The 23,116-nt window shown below is 41.0% G+C and overlaps 1 protein-coding gene across 8 annotated transcripts in view; it reads left to right on the plus strand.

The window, feature by feature from the left end:
• Positions 1-23,116, plus strand: part of DOCK4 (dedicator of cytokinesis 4) — a 410,872-nt gene that overhangs the window by 259,279 nt on the left and 128,477 nt on the right. For all 8 annotated transcript variants that reach the window (XM_072783430.1, XM_072783431.1, XM_072783435.1 and 5 more), the window contains exons 14-17: positions 2,478-2,602; positions 3,416-3,578; positions 9,242-9,348; positions 19,428-19,584. In XM_072783430.1, coding sequence (XP_072639531.1) covers positions 2,478-2,602; positions 3,416-3,578; positions 9,242-9,348; positions 19,428-19,584 — 552 coding nt within the window. The remainder of the gene's footprint in view (positions 1-2,477; positions 2,603-3,415; positions 3,579-9,241; positions 9,349-19,427; positions 19,585-23,116) is intronic.

A 23,116-nucleotide genomic window follows, 5' to 3' on the forward strand; every position in this document is an offset into this window, starting at 1 on the left:
GCCATTTTCAGCCTTGCTCCTTTGTCAAAATATACCATAGCTTCCTCAGATCTCTCATCTTCTCAGTACAGTCTTTTCTCATATAACACCCCCTCTGCCCCCATTCAGCACTCCCTATGCCCCTTTCTTGGTCTGACTTTTATCCCCAGGATTTCCTATTATTATTCAACGTGCTGTATATTTAACTTCTTTATTAAAGACCCCCCCCCCCCCCCCCGCCGCCCCATTACTAGACTCTAAACTCTGTAGGAAAAGGATTTTTGCTTTGCTTTGCTCACTGCTGGTCTACAAGGCCCAGGATAATATCTGGCATGTAGTGGGTGCTAAAAATATCTTTGCTGAATGACTACATGGAGAAAGAATGTCATAGTACCAGCAGTACATTCCTCTCCCCATCACCCCAGTTCCTCCTTCGGACCTAGACTACAGACTGGGGAAAACTGGTCACCTTGCAAACCTCCCTCATCCCCTCTTGCCTTCGTTAAAGTCCAAGTTGCCATTCCTTCCGACAGATGAGAGTGAATGTCCCCTCCCCAAGAAACACTTACTCTTCTTTTTGCAGGACAATTAGTCCCCATGGGGTTTGGACCAGCTAATTACTCATTAGGAGAAATTCCTAAGGTGAAAATCCCTGTAGCTGTACTTCCCCTTAATCAGTATGTTTTAGTCTGTTTGTAAGCAGAGCTACTCATTATGTGTCACCTACTCCAAGAAGCAAAGGAATTTTGCTATTGTTAACAGACATCTTTTGCTCTAAATTACCCTGATTGTTTCTTTTTTATCTGCCAAATCTGTTAGTGGGGAAACTATTGTCAAGAATTTCCTCCGAGACATATTGTTGAAATAGCACGTGTGCGGACCATCAACATACCAGGCCTATTTTGATTTTGTTGAAATTGGCTGATTCAGAGGACAGAGTTTTTGAATGTACTCGTCATTCTGTAATGGAATTGTTAAAATGCACATCTATTAAGGATGTGTGTATGTATAGGAATGAGTACATATAGTAATAAAACCAAGCAAACTTACAAAAATTTACAGGATCGTTTTCTTAAAAAAAAAAGAGAGATGGTTCAGACAAAACAAAAAGCATACAGCTATAATTTTAAATGTGTTGAAATACATTGGTTTTCTCTTGGAATTCCAAGTTCATTGCCTTTTCAAATTGATTTGTAAGAAAGTACTAGAAATGAGTAAGCCAGAGACCATTATATCCATTATTTCCAATGTATTTTTTACATACTCTTTGTAAAGGGTGGCTTCGATTTCATCTGTTCTGGGACTTACTCATTTTGTCTCTTTTATGGCCCATCTGTTTCCTGGTCAGCCCAGGTCATTCACATGTCATGCCCTCATCAAAAGTTGATCTTAGTGGAGGAAGATGACCAGTCACATTGGTATTCCCCTATGGTTTCAAAAGCTGGGGTACTTTCTTGTACACACTTTGGTCAGGAAGTTTTGTAAATCTCCCAATTATGGACTTACTTGTATGGTTATCACTTTCTAGTGATCTGCTTTTTGTGTGTGTGTGTGTGTGTGGAGAGGTGGTTTTTTTGTTGTTGTTGTTTCTTTTTAGAAAAAAGTTTGCTTATAATTCTTCTGTTTGAAAGCTATGTTAAATAAAAGTGAGTTCAGCTCTGCCAACCTCACCAATATTCATCTTCAAAAACGTTCTGGTAACAGTTTGTTTACTTCTTTCTCATTTCCCTCGTCACTCACCACTTACCCTTAATTTAATTCTAATAGGAGAGTAAAAGCATGCTTTCAGCCTGTTGGCCTTAGTTTACGCATTGGCATCAACTTTCTCTTTTTCTTGGGGCCGTAAGTTTTATAAATAACCAATGGATTAAAAAAATAAATGGTATATGTGTTCATAGAGTATGTCAGTTTGAATCTTACTTGTTTTATAGCTTGATGGTAACTGATTTATTCTACATCTGTTCGTAAAGCACTAACCTGGATTCTTCTAGCAGTGAGATCATTTTGTCCATGAATTTTGAAAAAGATTTAAATTGTAACTCTACCCTTTGCAGTCCTGTCATTTTATTCCACTTGGGTATTTCTTCTACTCTTAAGCGTTGTGTCTATAAAGTATTAAGACTGGCTTCTTTGAGCCACCCTGCTCGGCTGTCATTTTGTAATCACACCTCATAAATGAAATGAGGGAAATATTGAAAAATGATGAAACTTGACAACACCTTCCTACTCAATCCCCGTATTCACCTCTTAACTATACATTTTTCAGTATTGCAAATTCAGACCAGCAGAGGCTGGCCTTTACTTCTCTTGGATATTGGCAATGAGTGTGGGGACCTTTATATAAAAGTGTAAATATAATATATTTTACTTTTATATGTATGCTATAGCAGTACATTTTATGAACTAAGATCCTTCTTGATAGAGTATTACACTTCCTGGTTTTACACACACACACACACACACACACACATATATAAACATGGTTTTAATCTTCCTAGGTGAAATGAGAAATGATTTATACATCACTATAGAAAGGGGTGAATTTGAGAAAGGAGGGAAGAGCGTGGCCAGAAATGTGGAAGTTACCATGTTCATTGTGGAGAGTAGTGGCCAGATCTTAAAGGTATGTGAATACTGGGTATTTTCTGGTAAAACAATCCCACGTCCTCATTTTGGGTTCACCTTTAATGTGAGTGGTTAATTTCTGATTTGCAGTCCTATTCATCTTATTTTTCTCCTCCACCCCTGTGTAGTTTTCTTTCCTTTTTTTTAATCGTTGAAATACCTTCCAGAAAAGAAGGTAGAGAAACAAAAGGCTTTTAAGGTTGGATTGTTTAATGAACTGTGGCAGTACTTTCCTCGTGGCAGCTCTTCCTTAAACATAGCATTTGTAATGTCATTCCATTCTCCCCCTTTCATCTGTCATAGTTTTGGAGATGAACACTTTGGTGACTGGGTTAACACAAATAAGGTAAAAACTACCACCTTTAGCCCCGTTATTTTCATTTTGATCAAAGTGAGTCATGAGCAGTGGGGCGTTACTGATTTGGGGTGGTGCTAGCAGGTTCCTTTATGCCAAAAGTGTTTTTTGCGTGAGTCTCGGAGCTTGGCAGCCAGGCACACAGCAGCCTTGTGACAGTGGCAGGCTGGGGACTGGGCCGCACAGTTGGACTCCAGATTGGGCACGCAATTGCCCGTCTCGCACTTGTCCCGGAGGCCCACCTGCAGGCAGCAGGCCCTGGGGGCTGTGTCTGGGCATCAAACAGGTGCAGCCGCAGGCGGGAGCAAGTGCAAACCAGCCCTGCCAGGGACGGGGAGGTCATTCTAGAGGAAGTGCTGTCTGGGGAGCAGGCAAGCAGAGCAAAGCAGCCGCTCTGCTGCTCTTCAGATCATCTCTAAATGAAGCTGTCTTTAACCTGCTTGTTTCCTTTGTTAGGATTTTATCTCCTTCGGCTCTGGAGAGCCGCCAGCTAGTGAGTACCACTCCTTTGTGCTTTATCATAACAACAGTCCCAGGTGGTCTGAACTGCTGAAACTTCCTATTCCTGTGGACAAATTCAGGGGCGCGCACATCCGCTTTGAATTTCGGCATTGTTCCAGTAAGTGTTTCTTGGGGTTGGCTTTGTCGTGTTGGGGTAGGGTGCTTACTGAGCTGTAGTGTTAATATGGGCCAATCTGCGGAAAGTGTGACAAAGCAGAGACCTTGGAGAGGGAGGAATGAAGGCCAGTGGAGTCCTGAGAGGTGAGTGGGCTCACTACTTCTCGAAGAACCAGTATCCTCTGTGGAAACATACGGGAAGGAGAAGGAGGGAAACAATACCTGTGGAAGTCTACAGGATTCGCCTTAAATTGATCATTTTCATAAAAGTGAGTTTATCATTTTTGTAATCTAGAAAGATTGAATGGAAAGGGAGAGACACAGCATTAAAAACTTGTCTGGCTCAGGGGGTCTAAGGCAGTCCTGACCTATCCGCTGCTCTCCAGCCAAGAGCTCATCCAGCTCTCGGAGAGCTTAGGGGAACCCAGGAGGACTTTTCTGGGCCTGTGAAGTTCCTAGGATTTATGGGCTCAGATTTATATCTGAGTGGCTTATCTCCATATCACAATGCAATCTCAGTATTTAAATGACAAGTAATGCCAGTATGCCTCAAATATGACGTGAAATCATTGTTTCATTTCACAGATCTAAAAAACCCAAGATGTAGAGATGATATAGGATTTGCCCATATGAGCATTACTGTCCCTAAAATTGTCATCTCTTGACATCTCTATTTTAATTCTTTTGCTCTCTCTACCACCCTCTCCAGCCCCCACTCCCATCTTCTGGTATCCCCGTGTCCCTGACGTATATCTTGGACACTACCAGAAGTGTACACTGTGACTAGAGAAGGTTCTGGTGAATCTTGCTTCAGGAACAAAGGAGAGGTACAGAAGAATCACATCACTGGAGGAGCAGCAGACTCCTCTGTAGTCTGGAAAGAATGGGGGCATTGCCAATAGATATGCGGTGACCTCACCTGAGTGCTATGCAATTCTCACAGGATTCAGAGAGGGGATGACTGCCTGTTGTAGGGATGATGGCATGTTTTGGAATTGGCTCAGGGAGCCCCAGTAATTATGCTTTCGTGGATGTTTCACAATATAGGGAGATGAATAGCAAGGTCCTACCATTTTTCCAAATTCCCAGAGGAATGTCATGGAAAGGACTTAGAGTGGGAAAACATAAAGCCCTTGGAATGGTGTCAGAACATTCCTTCCCCAATCTTTGTTATAAATTTTCAGTCGAGCCAAATACGAGCTTTAAGCTTTAAGGTAAGAAAAAGATAGGAGAAAAGTAAGGATGAAATGAGAGAAAAGAGAGAAAGAGCATTTGGAGAAATTTATTTTAACTCAGAACTCGGAAAATGAAATAAAGGCTGTTTTCAGTAAAACCTATTAGATTTCTGTCCTCTTGTCCTTGTGTTTCAAACATTGTTCACATTGTTTGTTTTTTGAATATTTGATTTTTTTTGAATATTCGATGTTAAAATTCAGAAGAAACACCACAAGCATGAAGAAAAGAAATCCCCGTAATCCCATAAACTGGATAATCAGTATGATTACTTTATCACAAAGCTCCCAAATATTTCTCTGTATATCTATTTATTCAAGAAGTATCTTTTATCCGTGAAACACATGTTCACCGAACACCTGCTATGTGTCAAGCACTTTCCTGGGCATTGGAGATACATGAGTGAACACAAGAGAATACTTCCTCATAGAGCTTTAGTTCTAAAGGGAAGACAGACCATATCTGAGCAAATAAACACATACTACATCAGGTCCTGTTAAGTGCAGTATAGAAGATTAAATTGGGGTAAAGTGCTGAAAAATGATGCTGCTGTGTTGCTCTTTTACAAAGAGTGGTCAGAAAGAAGCTCTCTGATAAGGAGATGTATCAACAATAAGCTAAAAGAAATAAAGCCATGAGCCTTTGGATATCATGGGAAAGAATATTACAGGCAGAGAGAACAGTAAATACAAAACAGTCAAGGTTGAAACATGCTTGGTATTTTCAAGGAATATCAAGGAGGCCAGAGTGAGCAGCTGGGGAGAGTTTGGAGATGACACCACAGAGGTAGCAGGGGAGCCAGATCCCATATTGTCTTGTAAGTCGGGGGGAAGACTTGAGACTTTGTTTGGTGTGAGGAGCACCATTGGAGAATTTAGACTGAAGATAATATGGTGCTTTTGTATGATAGGTTGTAGGTGTGAACAGAAAGTCCATTCAAGAGGCTTTTGCAGTCCTCCAAGTAAGACGTTAAAATTATTTGCATTAGAATGCTAGGAGATCAATTCTTTTTCACAGATTTATTGAGAAACTAGCTATGAAGGAAGGAGAAAAGTCAAGGATGACCCCCAAGATTTTGGCCTGAGAATGAAGTGATTATTTAATGAAGTGGAGAAGGACAACAAGAAAAGTGTTTTTAGGGGCAGCCCAGGTGGCTCAGCAGTTTAGCGCCACCTTCAGGCCAGGGCCTGATCCTGGAGACCCGGGATAGAGTCCCATGTCAGGCTCCCTGCATGGAGCCTGCTTCTCCCTCTGCCTGTGTGTCTCTGCCCCCACCCCCCACCCCCCCTCTGTCTCTGTCTCTCATGAATAAATAAATAAAATGTTAAAAAAAAAAAGCGTTTTTAGAGAGCAAAAACCAAACATTGCATGTGAAATCTGAGAGATCTCTTAGATATTCAATATGTCAAATAGACAGTTGAATGAGATTCAAGCTAGAGACTTAAGCTTTAGAAGGAGGACAAACAGTGGTGTGCTGTAAACATTTAATAACCAGCATGTGGGCTGGGGCAGAAGGGGGCCCTGAATTCCATCAGTGAATACTCCTGTCATGGGCAAATTCAAGCTACAAACATGACCATCACTCAACTTGGAGTTGGGGACAGATGCACACTGTCCACTCTTGTGAGGCGCTACAGGGCAGCCGTGATTTTCACAACCATGATGCTGGATGTGATTCCTAAACAGTAAGTTTAGATAGCAAAGGGAAGCCAAAGAATGGATCTCTGGGGTACTTTCACATTGAGGTCTTAGGGGAATGAGAAGAAGCCATTTAGGAAATTAAGAAGGAATTGCCAGTGAGGTAGAAGGAGTATCCAGTAATAGAATCCAGGAGATTAATTGAAGAAAGATTTTCAAGAAGGGATTGATCTGATATGTCAGGTGCCAGTAATAAATAAGTGGAGGACAGAGGGATGATCACCCAGTTTGGCATCATGGAAGTCAGTGAACCTGACAAGTAGTTTTAGTGGATTTGTGGTGATGAAAGTCTGGTGTGAGTGAGTCCAAGAGTGAGGTGGAGGAGAAAGGAAGGGCAGGCAATAAATACAGACAAAGATTTCCAGAAAATTTGCTATAAAGAATATGAGAGAGCAGAGAAATGGGATAGTAACTATAATGGAATGGTAGGTCATGGGAGGGTATTTTTTTCTTTTCTAAGGTGGAGTTCTAAAACATGTTTGGTGCAGATGATTCAGAAGAGAGGAAGAACTGTCGATGTAGATGAAAGAGGTGACAAGTGTAGGAGCAGTGCCCTTGAGGAAGGGAAGCGTGGGGCCAGTGCTCCTGGTTAAGTGGAGAATTCGGGAATAGTGCAGGACGGCTGATGCAGGAGCGTTAATGGGCAGAGCATGGAGGAGTCCTCTCTGCATCTGCTGAAAGTGAGGAAAGTGCTGAGGTATTGGAGGCTGAGAAGCATGAAACCCCTGTCTAGAAAAGTGAAAAGGTGAGCTGGTCAGGAAAATGTGGAAGGTTTGCCCAGCTCAGGGCCCATCTGTGGTTAATGTGAGTTAATTAAAGTGAGATTAGTCTGGCATAGATGTAGACTAAGGTGCAAGTTGGGTTTCAGCCCAGTGCAGCAGTGTAGCAGGAAGGGTAGAGGATAGCAGTGGGCTGAGGGGATTCAAAGTGATTAGAATGATGGAGCCTAGTAGACATGGGAAGTGAGAGCAGAGGGGCACGGAGAAGGGCATCAGTAAATTCTGAGGTCCCAGGGCAAAGTTGTTGGAGTTGAGATATTAGAAAGAATGAATTGAAAAGTCAAGAGGTGGAATCCATGAACGTAGGGTCTTCATTAGTAAAAAGGGATCATATTAGGCATAATAGTCCATTCAACTTATTAATTCTGATCTAGTAGCTCAGGACAAAAGGCCATGCCCTTTAAACTTTGTTCGGTGTTTATTCTTCTTTTATAACAAAAGACAAATTTGGGGAAACGATTGCTTTATTTTTTACCTTTGCTAATGTTATTCATTCACGGAATCTTGTTCCCCTTCCAAATTAAAAACCAAATCTACACCAAAGAGATAGTCAGATAAACTTAGGAAATTACTTCTAAATAAGTGTTCTTCCCTAAATCATAAGTTCCATAGCTAGCACTCTCATTGATATAGAAATCGCATCCTAGAGCTCTTCACTGTGATTTTCACTTAACTTGAAAGAACATGGATATTTTCCCAGTTTCTCTCTGGGGTTGAAATTAATGACTTCAGAAGAAAATAATTTCCTAGAATCACATTTTCAGGGATGTCTTCATGCTAGGGGCCAAAACCAGCTAGCCAAAATTTCTCTCCTGTATGTGGAGCCCACTTCTCTGTGGTTAAATGCCAGAAGCAATCGTGAGGGAGTGATGTGTTGCTCAAGTCTCTTGTCTGATCTTCAAGGTCACTATGTCTGACTCCTCTAGCTCAGGCCTTACTGCATCCCAAAGCTGAACTCTTCTATCATGTGTAATGCTCCACTTGCACACCTACATGGGAAATAATAACTGTCTGGCCTGCAGGCTTGGAACTCCTCCCACATATCTAAATATAAAGAGACAGTCCAGTTGAACCAATCAGTTTCTTTTAATGCTTTCTCCATTTTTGGAGGAGAGGAAGGTTGGTAGAAAGAACCAGAATGGTACTGGAGACCTAGAGCAGGTTACCTAGTATCATGTGATCTCAATTTCCTTCTCTGCAAATAATTGCCAATGATCCTTGACCTTTCTAGCCATTGTAATTCTTCATTAGGGATCTGAAAACCTCATTGCTCCGTTTCCAGTTCACAGAGTACTACTCTCTCTAATAAGCAATTCTTAAATTATAGATAGCAATTCATGTCATTTATCCACATGCCTAAGAGCTCAAGGAAGTGGCTTCCACGGCGCTCTCTGTCTTCACACACATGGACGTAGGGAAAGTTCTTTTACAGAGCAAGGCAGAGCCTGGAAACTGCCTTTGCACAAGGAGCAAGCAAAACATTGAATTTCATGTTCATTCATTCACTTGTTCATTGATTTAACATATACTTATTGAGAACCTACTATGTGCTTGGCACTCTTTGAGATACCAAAGTTAGAATAAAATAAAATAGAAGAATCCTGCCCTCAATGGTGCTTACAGCCAGGGGTGGAGGGTAGGATGCAAAGAGAAAAAAATAGGCAATCCAGAAGTTTTTCTAAAACATATTCTGAGATAGTCCTATGAAGAAGATTCGTCAAGCAGGATACTTTGCAGGCTACGGGGCAGGAATATGGGTCGGAGCGTGGCTACTGTAGATAGAGGTCTCATCATAAAGGCTGCTCTCCGTTGTATAGAGAGGGAGCTGGTGAGCGTGGGTTGTATTTCTTGATGAACATGTTTGCTGGCAGTCTGTACACGGGTGAGTATCTGAACACGGGTGAGTAGGCAAGCATTTTGAAAAGCAAGTAATTCTTTTTCTCTTTTCTCACAGCAAAGGAGAAAGGAGAGAAGAAATTGTTTGGTTTCTCCTTTGTCCCCCTGATGCAAGAAGATGGTAGGACTCTTCCAGATGGCACTCATGAGCTCATCGTGCATAAGGTAACATCAGTCAGATGTTGGCAACAGGCTGCGATAAACAGGACTGAATTATTAACTCGTTATCTTATTATCACTCTGGAAAAGAGGAAAAAATGACTGAAAAGAACACTTTTTTAGGAGATTGCTGGCAAGGACTATGTCTTTTTGAAAGGATTGTCTCTGTATTCTGTATCTAATGCTCCCTTGGCTTATTCCAATAGATGAATGTGTCCCTTAAGCGTGACAGCTGTGTCAGGGGTTCTGGCACACGGTACATATGCAGCAAAGATTTATGGAATGAATGAAGAAGATACAAACAAAAACTTTCCTTACCTTTGGATTATTGCTAATAAAATGAGTGTCGATGCACAACACACCTGGTAATTTCTGCTGCTATGCACGTTTAATCATTCATTTTCTAGTTATTTGTTCAACGTATTTACCAACCACACACTACAAGTCAGGCACTGGAAATGTAGTGGTGAACAAAACAGGTAAAGTCCCTTCCATTTCTGGCACTTATATTCTCTCTACTTCAAAAAAGACTTAACGACGCTTACAGTGTTCAAATACAAAGAAAAAACAACTTAAAGTGATCAGTAAAGCAAACAGAGGAGCTCAATGTCCTAGACATCTGAGAGGATCAGTTTATCTTACCGTTGGGTGAGAGGTGCCCTATGTGAGATACGACAGGCAATGTCTTTAGCTACAATTTCCCAAAGACATATGGTACTTTGTATGAGTGTTTGTGCTATTACCTCTGTGTAGCATTAAATCTTGACTTGGAAAAGGCAAGGCTCAGATAATTAAAACTGAGCTCCCATTTCCTAATAATATATAGAAGAATGAATCACTTTTATATGGCACATCAGGTATGGGCTTTCTCACCTGCGGGTTAGACAGTGTTTTAGGGCAGGTGCTAAGTGTCCAGTCAAGTCCAGGTTGACTCTAAATATTAAAAAATACCAAGATTCATAGCTGGTGTTTAGAGACATCCATCTACTTAAAATGCCAGGAGGACAGGTCTCATGGCTTGTTTCTCTACAGAAGCATTTAGCAGTTCAACTGATATATCGATTCCCAGACAGGGAACCATTCTACTTTGATATCAGAGGCCTGTCTGTGTCTGTTGGCAAAGGCAAAAATTTTCTCAGAAGCAGAGCTGTGGATCTGCTCAGGCCTTTGTATAAGTTTTCATGGAGTATTCAGAATTCTGATCCATAAAGCATAGGAAAATTTATTTATTTGAGCTTGAGCAATTGAAAAGGCAGGTGTTCCCAGTAATCTTTCTCGACCACAAGGGAGGCTCAGGATGATGCCTATAGATTGTCTAATTTTGGGCAGACTTACTTTGAGGAGACCCATCAGGAAGTGTTAGCTCCACAGGAGAAACCTAAGTAGCTGTGTTGTCTTATGATTGGGGTTTTTCGGTATTGCTGATTTAAAGAGGTGTGGGATACTCGCCAAGTATAACAACTTTGGTTTTTAGTCTCATTGATGCCATGGTTTTCTTTTTCATAGTACTGAGCCAACAAGTTCAGTTTCAGCCTGAGGCCTCTTGTAGTGTAATGATTATAAAACCATATTATGAGGATAATGCTTATTATCCTTCTTCTGCCATGGCAGGAAGGCACACGGCCTGCGGATAATTGCAGCCTTGAATTTACTATTTAAAAAAAAAAGAAGTAGAAAAGAAAAAAAAAATGGAGGCACAGTAGATTTCAAAGCATTGAATAAATTAAAAAAAATAGCCTGTTTAATAAGTGGTGTTGAGATGACCATGATGGGTGTTGGGGGAAAAGGAAGAACTGGATTCCTATCTTGCTTCTTAGACCAAAACATGTTCCAGATTAAAGGTAGAAAACAAACAAAAAAAAACTTGTAAGAGCTTTACAAAAATATGATTGAACATTTTTATACTATCGAGGTAAGGAGGGTCTTTCTAAGACTGGCTCACGTGTTAGAAATCAGGTACTAAAAAAAAAACGTGTAAGTTTGACTGCATAGAATTTCAGACCTCTTTATTGATAAAACCATCTAAATCAAGGCTGAGAGACACATGACAGACTCACACGTTGCTACACAGCTTGCGAAGGGTGGCTGTCCCCAGTTCGCCTGCAGCCCCCCAGGGGCCACTGACCAGATTTTACCATTGGGCCTTCCCCACACCACTTCCTCCCTACTTAGCAGAGAAAACAGAAGCCACCAGGCAGGAATCTCAGCTTCCCATGGTCTCTCCTTTGCCACCTGCGAACCTCCCAGCCTCCTTCCCTTCCTTCCTGCTTCCTGTCTCAGGCGATGGGACCAGACTCCTTCCCTCCTCATTCTTCCACCTGCTTCCTTCAGGATCTCCCTCCCTCCTGACTCCCTGGAGGCCTCGCTCTTCCCATTGTCCGCTCTTCCTCCTGCAACTCTGTCTGTTTCCTTTCTTCTGGCCGTGTTTTCTCAGATCGTCAACCTGCTTGAGCCTTTTTCTGAAAAACAAAGACCACAAAAACCTTTTTAAAGGGCCGCACACTGGTTCTTCCTTTCCCAGCACCATCCGTCTACGTGAAAAGCCGGTCTTCCCCCACTGTAGCTGCTTCCTTGCATTCCACTGGCTCCTCCGGCTCAGGTGAACTTTTCCCTGGAGGCCACGAGTGCCCAACCTGGGTCACATTACCTTTGGTTTATTACTCACTGTGACAGAAATTAAAAAGGAAACACCTGGGTAGGCTCAGCAGTTGAGCGTCTGCCTTCAGCTTCCCGGGATCGAGTCCCACATCGGGCTCCCCTCCATCCGCCTGTGTCTCTGCCTCTCTCGGTGTGTCTCTCGTGAATAAAGAGATAAAATCTTAAAAAAAAAAAATAAGAATGAAACACCTATAAAATTTTAAAAATTAGAAGTACATCAATATATTTAATGCAGAAATGTGCCACGATGAACAGAGAAAAGAAAAAAAGGCTAAAATAATCTGCAGGCGTGGTCTTAGCGCTGAAGGCTATTAATGTGACATCCAGGAAGCACCTTCATTCTCACAAATTATACCAGGACATCTTCAGTCTTCCCAAAGTGGCTAAAGCCACTGGCCACTCTCAGAATCTTTCCTTATTTCCTTGTAGCATGTGGCACCATTGATTGCCCTTCCTGAAAATCCCACATTCTTGCCTCTATTCAACAGTGTTCTCCTGAGTTTCGTCCTCCTTCTCCTTTGAGGACCCTTCTGTCATTATCTACACCTTACATGACGAGGGTATTTTCATGGGTTTCATCCTTGGCCACCATTTGTGACTCCTCCAGTCTAAAACCATCTCAGCCACTTCCGCGGGTTAGCTCATCACCACATCTCTGCTGCAGAAGGCCGCACTGGATTTCCAGCCCACGCCTTTTAGCAGCCCACTGACCGTCTACAGCTGCCTTCTCCAGGGACACTTCAAACTCATCAGGTCCCAAACTGAACTTTTCTCTTGGGTTTTTCCTAATTGAGAGGCTTAGGGCAGTTCCAAGGCTTTTTTGGTACTGAAAGATCCCATGCTCCAGCCTTACTAAGCTACATGTAGTTGTCTGAATATACCTGTGCTTTCTTAAGAAAATAAAAAAAAAAGGGAGAAGATGAAGAAGAAAGGTTTTTTTTTTTAATATTTTAAAAGGTTTTAAAAATATTTTAGACTTGCAGAAGAATTGCAAAAAATAGTATAGAACATTCCCATATACCCCTCCCCTAGCTTCTCCTTATGTTAACATCTTACACAACCCAACCATAGCATATTTATTGAAACTAAATTAACCCATGTGCAGTACTGTTAACACAAAACTTAGGTGAATTTCAGGAGCTTTCCCACTAATGTCATTTTTCTCTTGGGGAGTCCAGTCGAGGATCCCACATTGCACCTCATTGCCATGGCCCCATAGTCTCACTTATGTGCTTTTATTCGCCCAAGGCCTTTATAGCTACCATGTCTCCCACATGATATGCCTTTTCCTCCATTGCCTGCTTGGTGAGCCTCTTATTCTCTCTGACTGAAGTCAGGCAGACCTGCTCCCATAGACCCTGCTTCCCTTCCCCAGCAGGGCGGGAATCCAGGGGCCCTCATCACAACATTGGCATGGGTGTTAACGGTGCAGAGGTCAGGTAGGTAATGCCCTGAGGGACAGGGAGTGTTTATTTCCCTGGTACGTTCTGAATACCAAATTAAAGGACTGGTAATTTGGAATTCAATAAATTTCTAAAATTTGTGATATCATTCAGGATGGCTAATCATACTAAGAGTGTTCCCAAAAGAAGATACTTCGCTACCACAAACTGTTTAAATCTGCTTTTGATTGACCGGTTAAATACAGTTCCAACTGCATTGTCTAACTTACTGTATTTTTTTCAACTTAATTCTTTACTTTTTGCAAATTATAGACCCCTTAAGTTGATTAATGTACTATGAATGTCCATACCAGTTTATTTCTACATAAATTTTAAATGCTTAATGCTCAGTCACATAGCTTATACTACTCCAGATACCACATTTCTGGAACACTGCTCATGACGGACCATCACAGCTCTCTTTCCCTTGTCTAGGACGAAGGGTCAAAACAGTGGCCTGGGGTATGATGCACCACTCATTGCTATGCCAAGTGGTTTCAACTCTGAGCGAGGGAATAGCCTGTGAGCCAAGCTCATGGAGACTACCACTGCCTCCTCACAAAGCCTGCACTTAGTTCTTCTATGAGCACATTTCTCCTGTCAGGTCTGATTTCAGTCTCAAGTGTGGTAAAGCAGAGGACTCATTCTTAATCCTTCCTCCTTAATTTGTAATAAATTAACTTTACTCCATTTTGAGATGGCGTGCACAGATGCCAGCCTATCAGAGCAAACACAGAGAATTGTCCTTTACTGCGACAATGGCATTGTTTTGCTCCTGTAATCTAGTGGCAGCCTCATGAGGCTGCGATCATGTTGCCTTGTTTCTTCCAGAAAGAGTGGTTCAGTTCATTGTTCCCTCATCTGTCTATCATCATATAGCCATCACACTGGTAGTACATTAGCTGTGTCTGTCACAAGTGTACGGGGAGGACAGTGTCTTATTATTCTCATGTCCTCGTTGCCTTGTTCCACACCTGCACCAGATTTGATGAAAAAAGTTGCCCTTATGCCCAAACCCAAACAGTTGTGCGAGTCCCCAAAATGCAAGTGATTTGTATTTAACAGCTCATCTAGGTTAGTGGTATAACTGGATTTTACTGTGGTGACAAAGCCACTTCTCGCCTTCCTGAGAAGCTTCCTGGGAAGCTACGGTGGACTCACAGGCTTGCAGACACTCAACCACGACTCATTTATACCAGTATTTACAGTTAACATGCAGGCAGTGCCACACCAGACTTTTCCAGCTTCATTTCTGTGACTTAACTGACTCTTAGCCTAAGAGTAGGGGGATCAGGGTTGTTCACTTCTGGTTGTTTTCTCCACTCTATGTCCTGATTTGGATCTGTGCCCCCAGTACCCTCCCTTCTCCCACCTGGCTGAGGGTGCCCCAGGAATTTGATGCTGAGTCTTCCTCACTGCCTGGCTTTTGCTAATGAACGGTACATTTCCTCATGAAAGGCTGGAGAACCTTCTCGGCTTCAGCTCTTGCTGATACCTGCCCCTGCCTTGTAGGTCTGCCTTCTTGAACCTCATTTCTATTCTTCACTGCTCCTCATCTACTTTTTACTTCATTAGATTCTCTTTCTTCAGATGAATTGACATATTATCTCTGACTCACCTGTTGAGTTCCCGAGCTCCTGTGTCATGCCTAATCTGCTCCTACCTGGCCTTGCTCCCCACTACAGTCATGTCACATGATCCTCCTTGCTCCGTGCCTGGTTTCAGAATAGAGCCTAGCTGCCTCGCTGTAGGGCTCCTAGGCTTGATTGACAGAAATCCATTTCAGCTCTACAGGCCACTCTGAGCTGCCTCCCAGGGTGTCTCCCACAAATAGACTTTTTTTTTTTTTTTTGGAAAAGTGAACTTTTTAGTCTTTCTTAGCCTTACCTACCATTCAGTATGTTACCTATAGATCAATAAATGTTTATTCATTATAACAAAACTCAAAACTTGGTTAAAACAACATTTGAAGGAGACAGTGTTCTCTAGTAGTTGTGAACACAAACTTTGGTTCAAATCCCAACTCTTGACACTTACTGATAATGTGACATTGAGCAAATCACATAGCTCCTCAGATTACAGTGTCCTGCCTTGTGAGGTGATTATGAGAATAAGAAAATGCACATAAAGTGCTTTGCAGTGCTTGACATGTAGTAAACCATCATAAATGGTGATTGCTTGGATGCTTTTAAAATCTCCAGTGTATGTATGATGTGTTAAGGATGCATGCTGAGAACCTCAGAGAACAACAAAAGATATGCTATGAGATTGTTCTGTACAACTTCTTGAGGCCACATAAGTTCTTCAGAAATAGATCCAAACCTCCAACTCTAACCCTATACCTAGCATTATCTCCTTGGACTCCTACTGGACAAAAAAATTCAGTGTCAAACTCCTGGCAAATGTTCTCATCAAAAGGTTCATTGAGACCAAAGAGTGATTATGTGCTTTTCTTCGCTGAATTGGTGGGTAGAATTTTCTCTACCTGCCCTTTCCCTACTAGCACATGCAAGCTCATGCACACATACCCAGTGTTGTTGGCGGGAGATCTTGAAATGACTTTTACATCTTAATATTTATGTTAATTATTGTCTTTGTACTTGACTGTGAGTGATAGTGTTCAGCTGCAAGAATTGTTAAGGTATCACGCCTCAGACAAATTCAGATGCTGAGGTCTTGACCCCCCCCCCCCCCACCCAGGCTGAAGGAGAAGTAAAGTGAACCAGTGCTGGTGGCACTCATCTGGCCACAGTGATTGGCCCAAGAGAAGACAACCAAGTCTTCTATTCACAGGGCTCCCTAAATACATGAAACAACCATCCTATCTTCAGTCACAGAAGTCGTCAGTCCGTGGCCACCAGCAGAGCTAGATGAGCGTATCAAGCAGAAATTCTAAGAGGGTGCCAGAAGTGCTCATGAGCTAGGCAATTATTTGATGGGTGGGGGAATAAGAGCTATATCTGTAGGGGCACAATTTCTGTGAGTAGATGGAACACAGCAGGCTAGAGCCTCTCCAGCTCCTGAAGAGGACGCTTGGCAATAGCTGGACAGTATGTCTGTTGTGTTCCCCCATGCTTGTCACAGTAGGAAGTGGCGGTTAGATAGATGGAACACAAGTCAGGTGAGGGCTGGGAGACCAGAGCATGTTCCTGACCCCACAGACCAGACCCAGGCAGGAAGTACGGGGCAGTGCGGGGTGCTGTGACTCATGCTTTGGCTTGCTATCTTCCGAGCCCCGATACCAAGAACAAGACAAGAAGGGATGGCAGTCAAGGGTTCCAGAACATTACTTTGCCAAAGGGCTGTTTCTGAAGAAGGCATTTGAAGCATTTACTTTGTAATGATTCTCTAAACCATATATGTGTGTTTCACACGCTCTGCTGTCTCCATGAAATATCTCCCAGTAATAAAAGAAAGCATTTGGAGTTGTAACGTTAGAAGAGAATTATAGAGGCTGCTTATTGTGTTTATAGGTACTCCTGTTACTGGGCAGGTGTGCTAGTAAGAACATCTTGTAGTATTCTGATTCCATCTCTTTGAACTCGTTAGGTCTTTCCTAAAATTTATTATTTAAAATTTTTTAAATATTTTATGAATCACACACAGTACTTTGGAATACCAAAGGGATTCTCTGTTTAAACCCCTGCCTGTTAACCAAGACACTAGTCTTGAAAACATTTAAAGGAATTAAGCTGATGTGAGTTTTAAAATTTATACTCAAAATAGCCTAAGTTATACGAACTCTGTATCTGTGAAAATATTTTTTTTCAGAATTGTAGTTTAAAATCACTTTTATCATTATAAAGAAGTACAGAGATAATTCAAAATAAAAACAATACCCTCATTACCTGGGTGCTGTTAACTATTAATCCTCTAGTGTATATGCTTTTAGATATTTTTCTCTGTGGATTTTTTTTACACAAATGATATCATAGAACAGAACCATAAAACAGGTTTATAATAATATTGAGAGGAGGAGGTAGATTTCTCTATGCCAACCCCCCACATACATAGCCTCTCCCCTTATCAACCTCACTCACCAGAATGTTTTTTTTTTAATCAAGGATAAACCTATATTGTCATATCATAATCACCCCAAATCCACAGTTTACCTTAAGATCCACTCTAGGTATAGTATATACTGTGGGTTCAGACAAATGAATAGTATGGCCATTATATCATACTGCCCTAAAACCTACTTTTCCAGTTAATGATTTCTTTCTTTTTTTTTAGACTAATACATTTAAAAAAATTTTTAATAATAAATTTATTTTTTATTGGTGTTCAATTTGCCAACATACAGAATAATGTTTGTCCTTCTCCGATTGACTTACTTCACTCAGCATAATACCCTCCAGTTCCATCCACGTTGAAGCAAATGGTGGGTATTTGCCGTTTCTAATGGCTGAGTAATATTCCATTGTATACATAAACCACATCTTCTTTATCCATTCATCTTTCGATGGACACCGAGGCTCCTTCCACAGTTTGGCTACTGTGGACATTGCTGCTATAAACATCGGGGTGCAGGTGTCCCAGCATTTCATTGCATCTGTATCTTTGGGGTAAATGATTTTCTAATCACTGAATTTTTTCAATCTCATCTAGAACTTAAGTCAATGTATAAATTTCAAAAAATCCTTTTCAGTAGGTTGATCCAAATCTGGGACTATATGTCACATTTGCCTTAAGTGTTGGTTAGTCTAGAACAATCCTTTTCTTTTTTTCTTTCTTTCTTCCTTTCTTTCCTTTCTTTCTTTCTTTCTTTCTTATTTCTTTTTCTTTCTTTCTTTCTTTCTTTCTTTCTTTCTTTCTTTCTTTTTCTTTCTTTCTTTCTTCTTTCTTCTTTCTTCTTTCTTCTTTCTTCTTTCTTCATTGGACTTGAAGAGACAAAGCCTGGCATCCTGCAGAAAATGCTGCCTTCAGGGTTTTTCTAGTTGCTTCCCCTATAGTATTGTTCAGCATGTTGTTCTGTCCATTGTATCTATTATGAAATGGAAGTGGAATCTGTACTTGTGGTAGACTGAGGTTCAACATCTGTAGTAAGAATACGTTACAGACAGCGATATTTGTACCATCGTGCATCGGTATAACCACAACCTGATTCCCCCCTGCCCCATGTGTGTGCAGTTGTATTTGTCCTCTTGCCACTGGAAATTAATCTGTGTGTTATACTACATTGGCATCATAAGAATGTCTAGTTTGGGGGGGTGGCGTTTCCAAGTAAGCTTTACGCCCAATGTGGGCTTGAACTCATGATCCAGGATCAAGAGTTGCATGCTCTACCTACCGAGCCAACCCCATGTGCCAAATGTCCAGTTCTTTATCCAACAATTTTCTTGCTGATTTTAGCATTAAGTGACCATCTTTGACTAAAGAAAGAATTACATTAGGGATATGAAACTATATTTTCTAAATTTGTAATCCCTCTTATATTTGTTAACTGGCATGTTCTGTGAAGTAGAGATTTCTCTCACATGGTGGGACTCTTAGATGACCCTGAAAAAGTTTCCTGTAATTGCCAGTTTTCAAAGTTAGGAGCTGTTCGATAGCAGCCTCAGATGAGATGTTGGAAGAATTTAATAAGCATTTGTTTTAAATGTGGTTACTGCAAATATGATTTCTTGAGTACTTCCTGTATATCAGGCTCTGTGTGAAAGGCTTTATGGAACCTGATTCTTACGATAACACACTGAGGTTTAGATTTAGAAATGGTGATCTCGAGAGGTGAGATAATGTGATAGAGTTACTCCTGGGAGAAGTAGCAGAACTGGGATTTGAACCCAAATTGGTCTGAGCCCAAAAATCCATGCTTAATTCCATCTCTCTGTTTTTGTGTACTTTACTTAAAAGCCAAATTCTACTTGTAATCCCGTGTGGAATGTTTCCCAGTTTATAAACAGCAGAAATGGAAAGTATGCTTAACAATTTTCATGAGGTCTCTTATCTCTCCCTTTTTAATTTTATTTTTAATATCTTTAACAGTGTGAAGAGAATACAAATCTTCAGGATACTGCCCGCTACCTCAAACTTCCCTTTTCCAAGGGCATCCTCCTTGGAAATAATCACCAAGCCATGAAGGCCACAAAGGAGTCTTTTTGGATAACATCTTTTCTCTGTTCCACGAAACTCACACAGAATGGTAACGTTTAATGCTGTTTTATTTGAAAGCCCTTGTACTTAAGCGCTCGTGAGAATTTTGGCAGGCAGGTTTAACAAACACCAGTGTTATATTGGAGAACTTTGCACCAGAAAAACTGTTGGTCCTTCTGTTTGTGACCTCCAGTAAAATGGAAACTGTTGTGCCCCGATGGCCTGTTAATGCGTGTAATTTAAAGACTTCAAAATTATCCCAGTATGGAAACCCAAGTGCACAAGGCATCAAAACCCAGCTGCTTTTTAAAAAGAGGAAGACAGAGAGACAAAGGATACCACCACCTTAATCTCTCTTGTTTTATAGCGCCATAAACAGTGCTGATTGCAGGCTTTGGAACAAGGGGCTGTTTTTAGCTTAATTAGATGGATATTGCTTTTCTGTTCTACCATATTTTTTATGTCAGTGATTGTTTAGCAAGTTATGATTAATAAAACAAGCTCTTCTCCTTGGAAAATTGTCATGAAAACATCATCTGTAATGAAGGAAGGAAATTAAATATTTTTTAATTCTTCATGGTTGCTATATAAGGCTTCTGGCTAGCATTTGCAGTGCCGTATTAATAAGTCAGACTCATGATGTTGAGGAGAGTCACTTCGTAATAAGGTATTGAATCTCACAAAGTGTCCCTGGGCCTCAGCATTGGTAAGTGCTATTAGCTCTTTCTTCTGTGTCACAGAACAGCATTTGTAGGAGGAAACACAGTTCCTCTCTAGAACGTGACCCGAGAAAAGAAGTAAAATGTCACACTATAACATTGATCTCTTTTAAGATCCCTTTCGATTCCTCTTGTGGCGCTGTTATATTTATGTAGGACTTCGGCAAATGATCCTTTCACATTTGTATTAGTTTTTGTTTCTCCCCTTCCAAAAGTATTTTTGGGGAAAATTTTTTTAAAAATCAGCTGCGTATTTTTAGTAAATTTGGTTGAAGGTAGCCATCACCAAGTTAAGAAACTTCAAGACTTGATCTGTATTCAGGGATTAGTGGTTTTCCTTAAATTAAAACTTCACTGAAAAAAAAAAAAAAAAAACTTCACTGACAGATCTCTATAATGTTTATAAAGCATTCACCAAACAGCAGATGTTTTTTTATGGTGCTAGTCTACCCTACAGAGATTTTGAAGATAAGAAAATCAACCTGCTATTTATTTACTCCCTTAGACAGAAAATCTATTTATTCTGTGTGGATTAGTTGTATGTCTGCTATAGAACCTAGGTTCACATTTAACTGATCGATTACTCTGGTAGAGGAATTTCAGGTTGTATTAGTTATCTCTTGCTGTAGTGATAATTACTATAAACTCATTATTGGCTTCCAACAACAAAAATATATCTTTGAGCGTTTCTGGAGGTCAGAAATCTGAAATCCTTTTCATTGGACTAAAATCAAGGTATCATCAGAACAGCATTTCTCCTGGAAACTCTGGGGGAGAATCCTTTTGCTTCCCTTTGATAGCTGCTAGCTGCATTCCTTGGCTCACAGCCCCTCCTCCATCTTCAGAGCCAGGAGCAGAGCATCTTTACATGTTCACGACTCTGACCATCTTCTCTCTCTTAAGGATCCTTGTGCTTTACAGGGGGCCCACTAGATATTCCAGGATAATCCCCCCTGTTTTAAGACCTTTAACTTAATCACATCTGTGAAATCTCTTTTCTCATAAAAGGTAAACATATTCACAGGTACCGGAGATGAAGACATTGACATCTGTGGGGCCATCATTTTGCCACCCACCCAGATAATCCTAACAATAGCTTATCTGCCATCAAAGTATTTGGTCCTGCAGACTTAATTTGTTCTTGTTCTCAGGTTTAGGATGTCAGACAGAATTGTGAACATAAAACTGAACTAAAACCTAAAAATTAGGTTTGTAAAAGCAGAGAACATTTTCAAGTAGATACGGGTAAATAAACCTATTCAGAAATCATTATGTTAAACATCTCACTGTGTGGAAGGCAATGCTTGGCTCATTTTTGGACACTTGATAAGTGGTTAATTATCATTTGACTTTGATTACCCTTGTCAATGTAACAAAGCCCAAAATGAACCAGGAAATAAATACTGTGTTTCAAAGAGATGGGAAGAAGGAAGTTAGTTGATCTTTCTGAAATTTACATGCTAGACACACATTTCTGACCAGAAGTAATCCAGTTCCAAATTGGAATTAAATTGCTTTGTATTCATTTTACTCAAATTGGAAAATACACAAATCCCATTTCTATTACAACCGGGCATTTAGCAAGTGATATGGTCTCTAGGAACAATTTCTTATAGAAGATTTGCATTTCAGGATCCTGAAAGTGTGTCTGTCTGCACATATTCCGTATTCCAGTTTGTTCATGGATAGCATACCAAGGCCAGAGAGCACCCTGCCGAACATCTGTGGTTGCCAGATCAAGTAGATATTTTAAGCTTCTTAATGTAGGGATCAGGGAAGAAATTTTTTACTTCTTTGTTTTCTTCCTAGGGCTGTTACACATAACTTTTAAAAAGTCTAAAAATAAAAAACAGTGCTTAAATTTAGCCTACCAGTTAGTTGTACAGTTGCTGACTTCCGCACGTCCCCTTCTCCCCCAAATAATGGGCGGTTTATTCAGTCTCTTCCTGAGAGTGTGATTTAAAAGAAAAGGAAGAAAAGGAGTAGGGATTATGTCATCCACCTATTTTCTAGCTCTTGGTAGATCAAACATACTGTATAGTCTAAAATGCTTGCTGAATGGAATACTTAAAAATCACAGTTTTCAGCAATAGGGCCATAGCTCTTAATTTGCAACTAATGTATCTGCAGGCAGCTAAAAGAGAGACCTAAGAGATGACAGTTTTGACTTAATTCTGAGCACTTTGTACACATGATTAATTACATCCAGATGAACACACTGCTTTACTCTTCCGCTTCCCCCATTACGAGCAGCCTAGAGAGTCATCAGACTGCTCACAGGAAAGGTCAGCAGCCCCATTCCGATCTGGTTGTCTGGACCACTGTCATCTCTCCTCCGGCTCTGCTAGGACAGTGCTGGTCTTGGTTTCCCACTGCAGCCGCTGGGGAGGCCTCTCGCAGGCCTGCAGAGCCCCTCCTTCCTCTGCACACACTCCGCTCCTCACGCCAGGCTTTGCCCTGGATGCCCCTGCAACAGCCTGGCTCTGGGGGGCAAGAAAGAGAGGAGCGAGAGGGAGTGGCAGGGATCATGCCGTGGGGAACTGGAAGGGAGGATGCCCGGGTTGGAATTAGGAAGGAAGCGCAAGGCAGGAGCTGATGGGAGAACGCAGAGCACTTCTGCTGTGGCGCGTCTCCACTTGTGGAAATACGTGATATTCTAAATATAACCAATGGTTTTTTTTTTTTAATGGTTCCAATCCTACCTCTAGGATGTCTGAATGAGACATGAATAGTAAACATTTTCCGATTTTTTTCCACTAGGGAATATGACAAAAATTTTTCAAAATCATTATTCTTAAAATTCCCTCATTTTCCTGATTCTGAACCATCCTCTTATCCCTGTTTGATGTAGATCAATATTTC

This window comes from Canis lupus, chromosome 18, assembly GCF_048164855.1.
Source record: "Canis lupus baileyi chromosome 18, mCanLup2.hap1, whole genome shotgun sequence".
In the NCBI taxonomy this organism is placed as follows: Eukaryota; Metazoa; Chordata; class Mammalia; order Carnivora; family Canidae; genus Canis; species Canis lupus.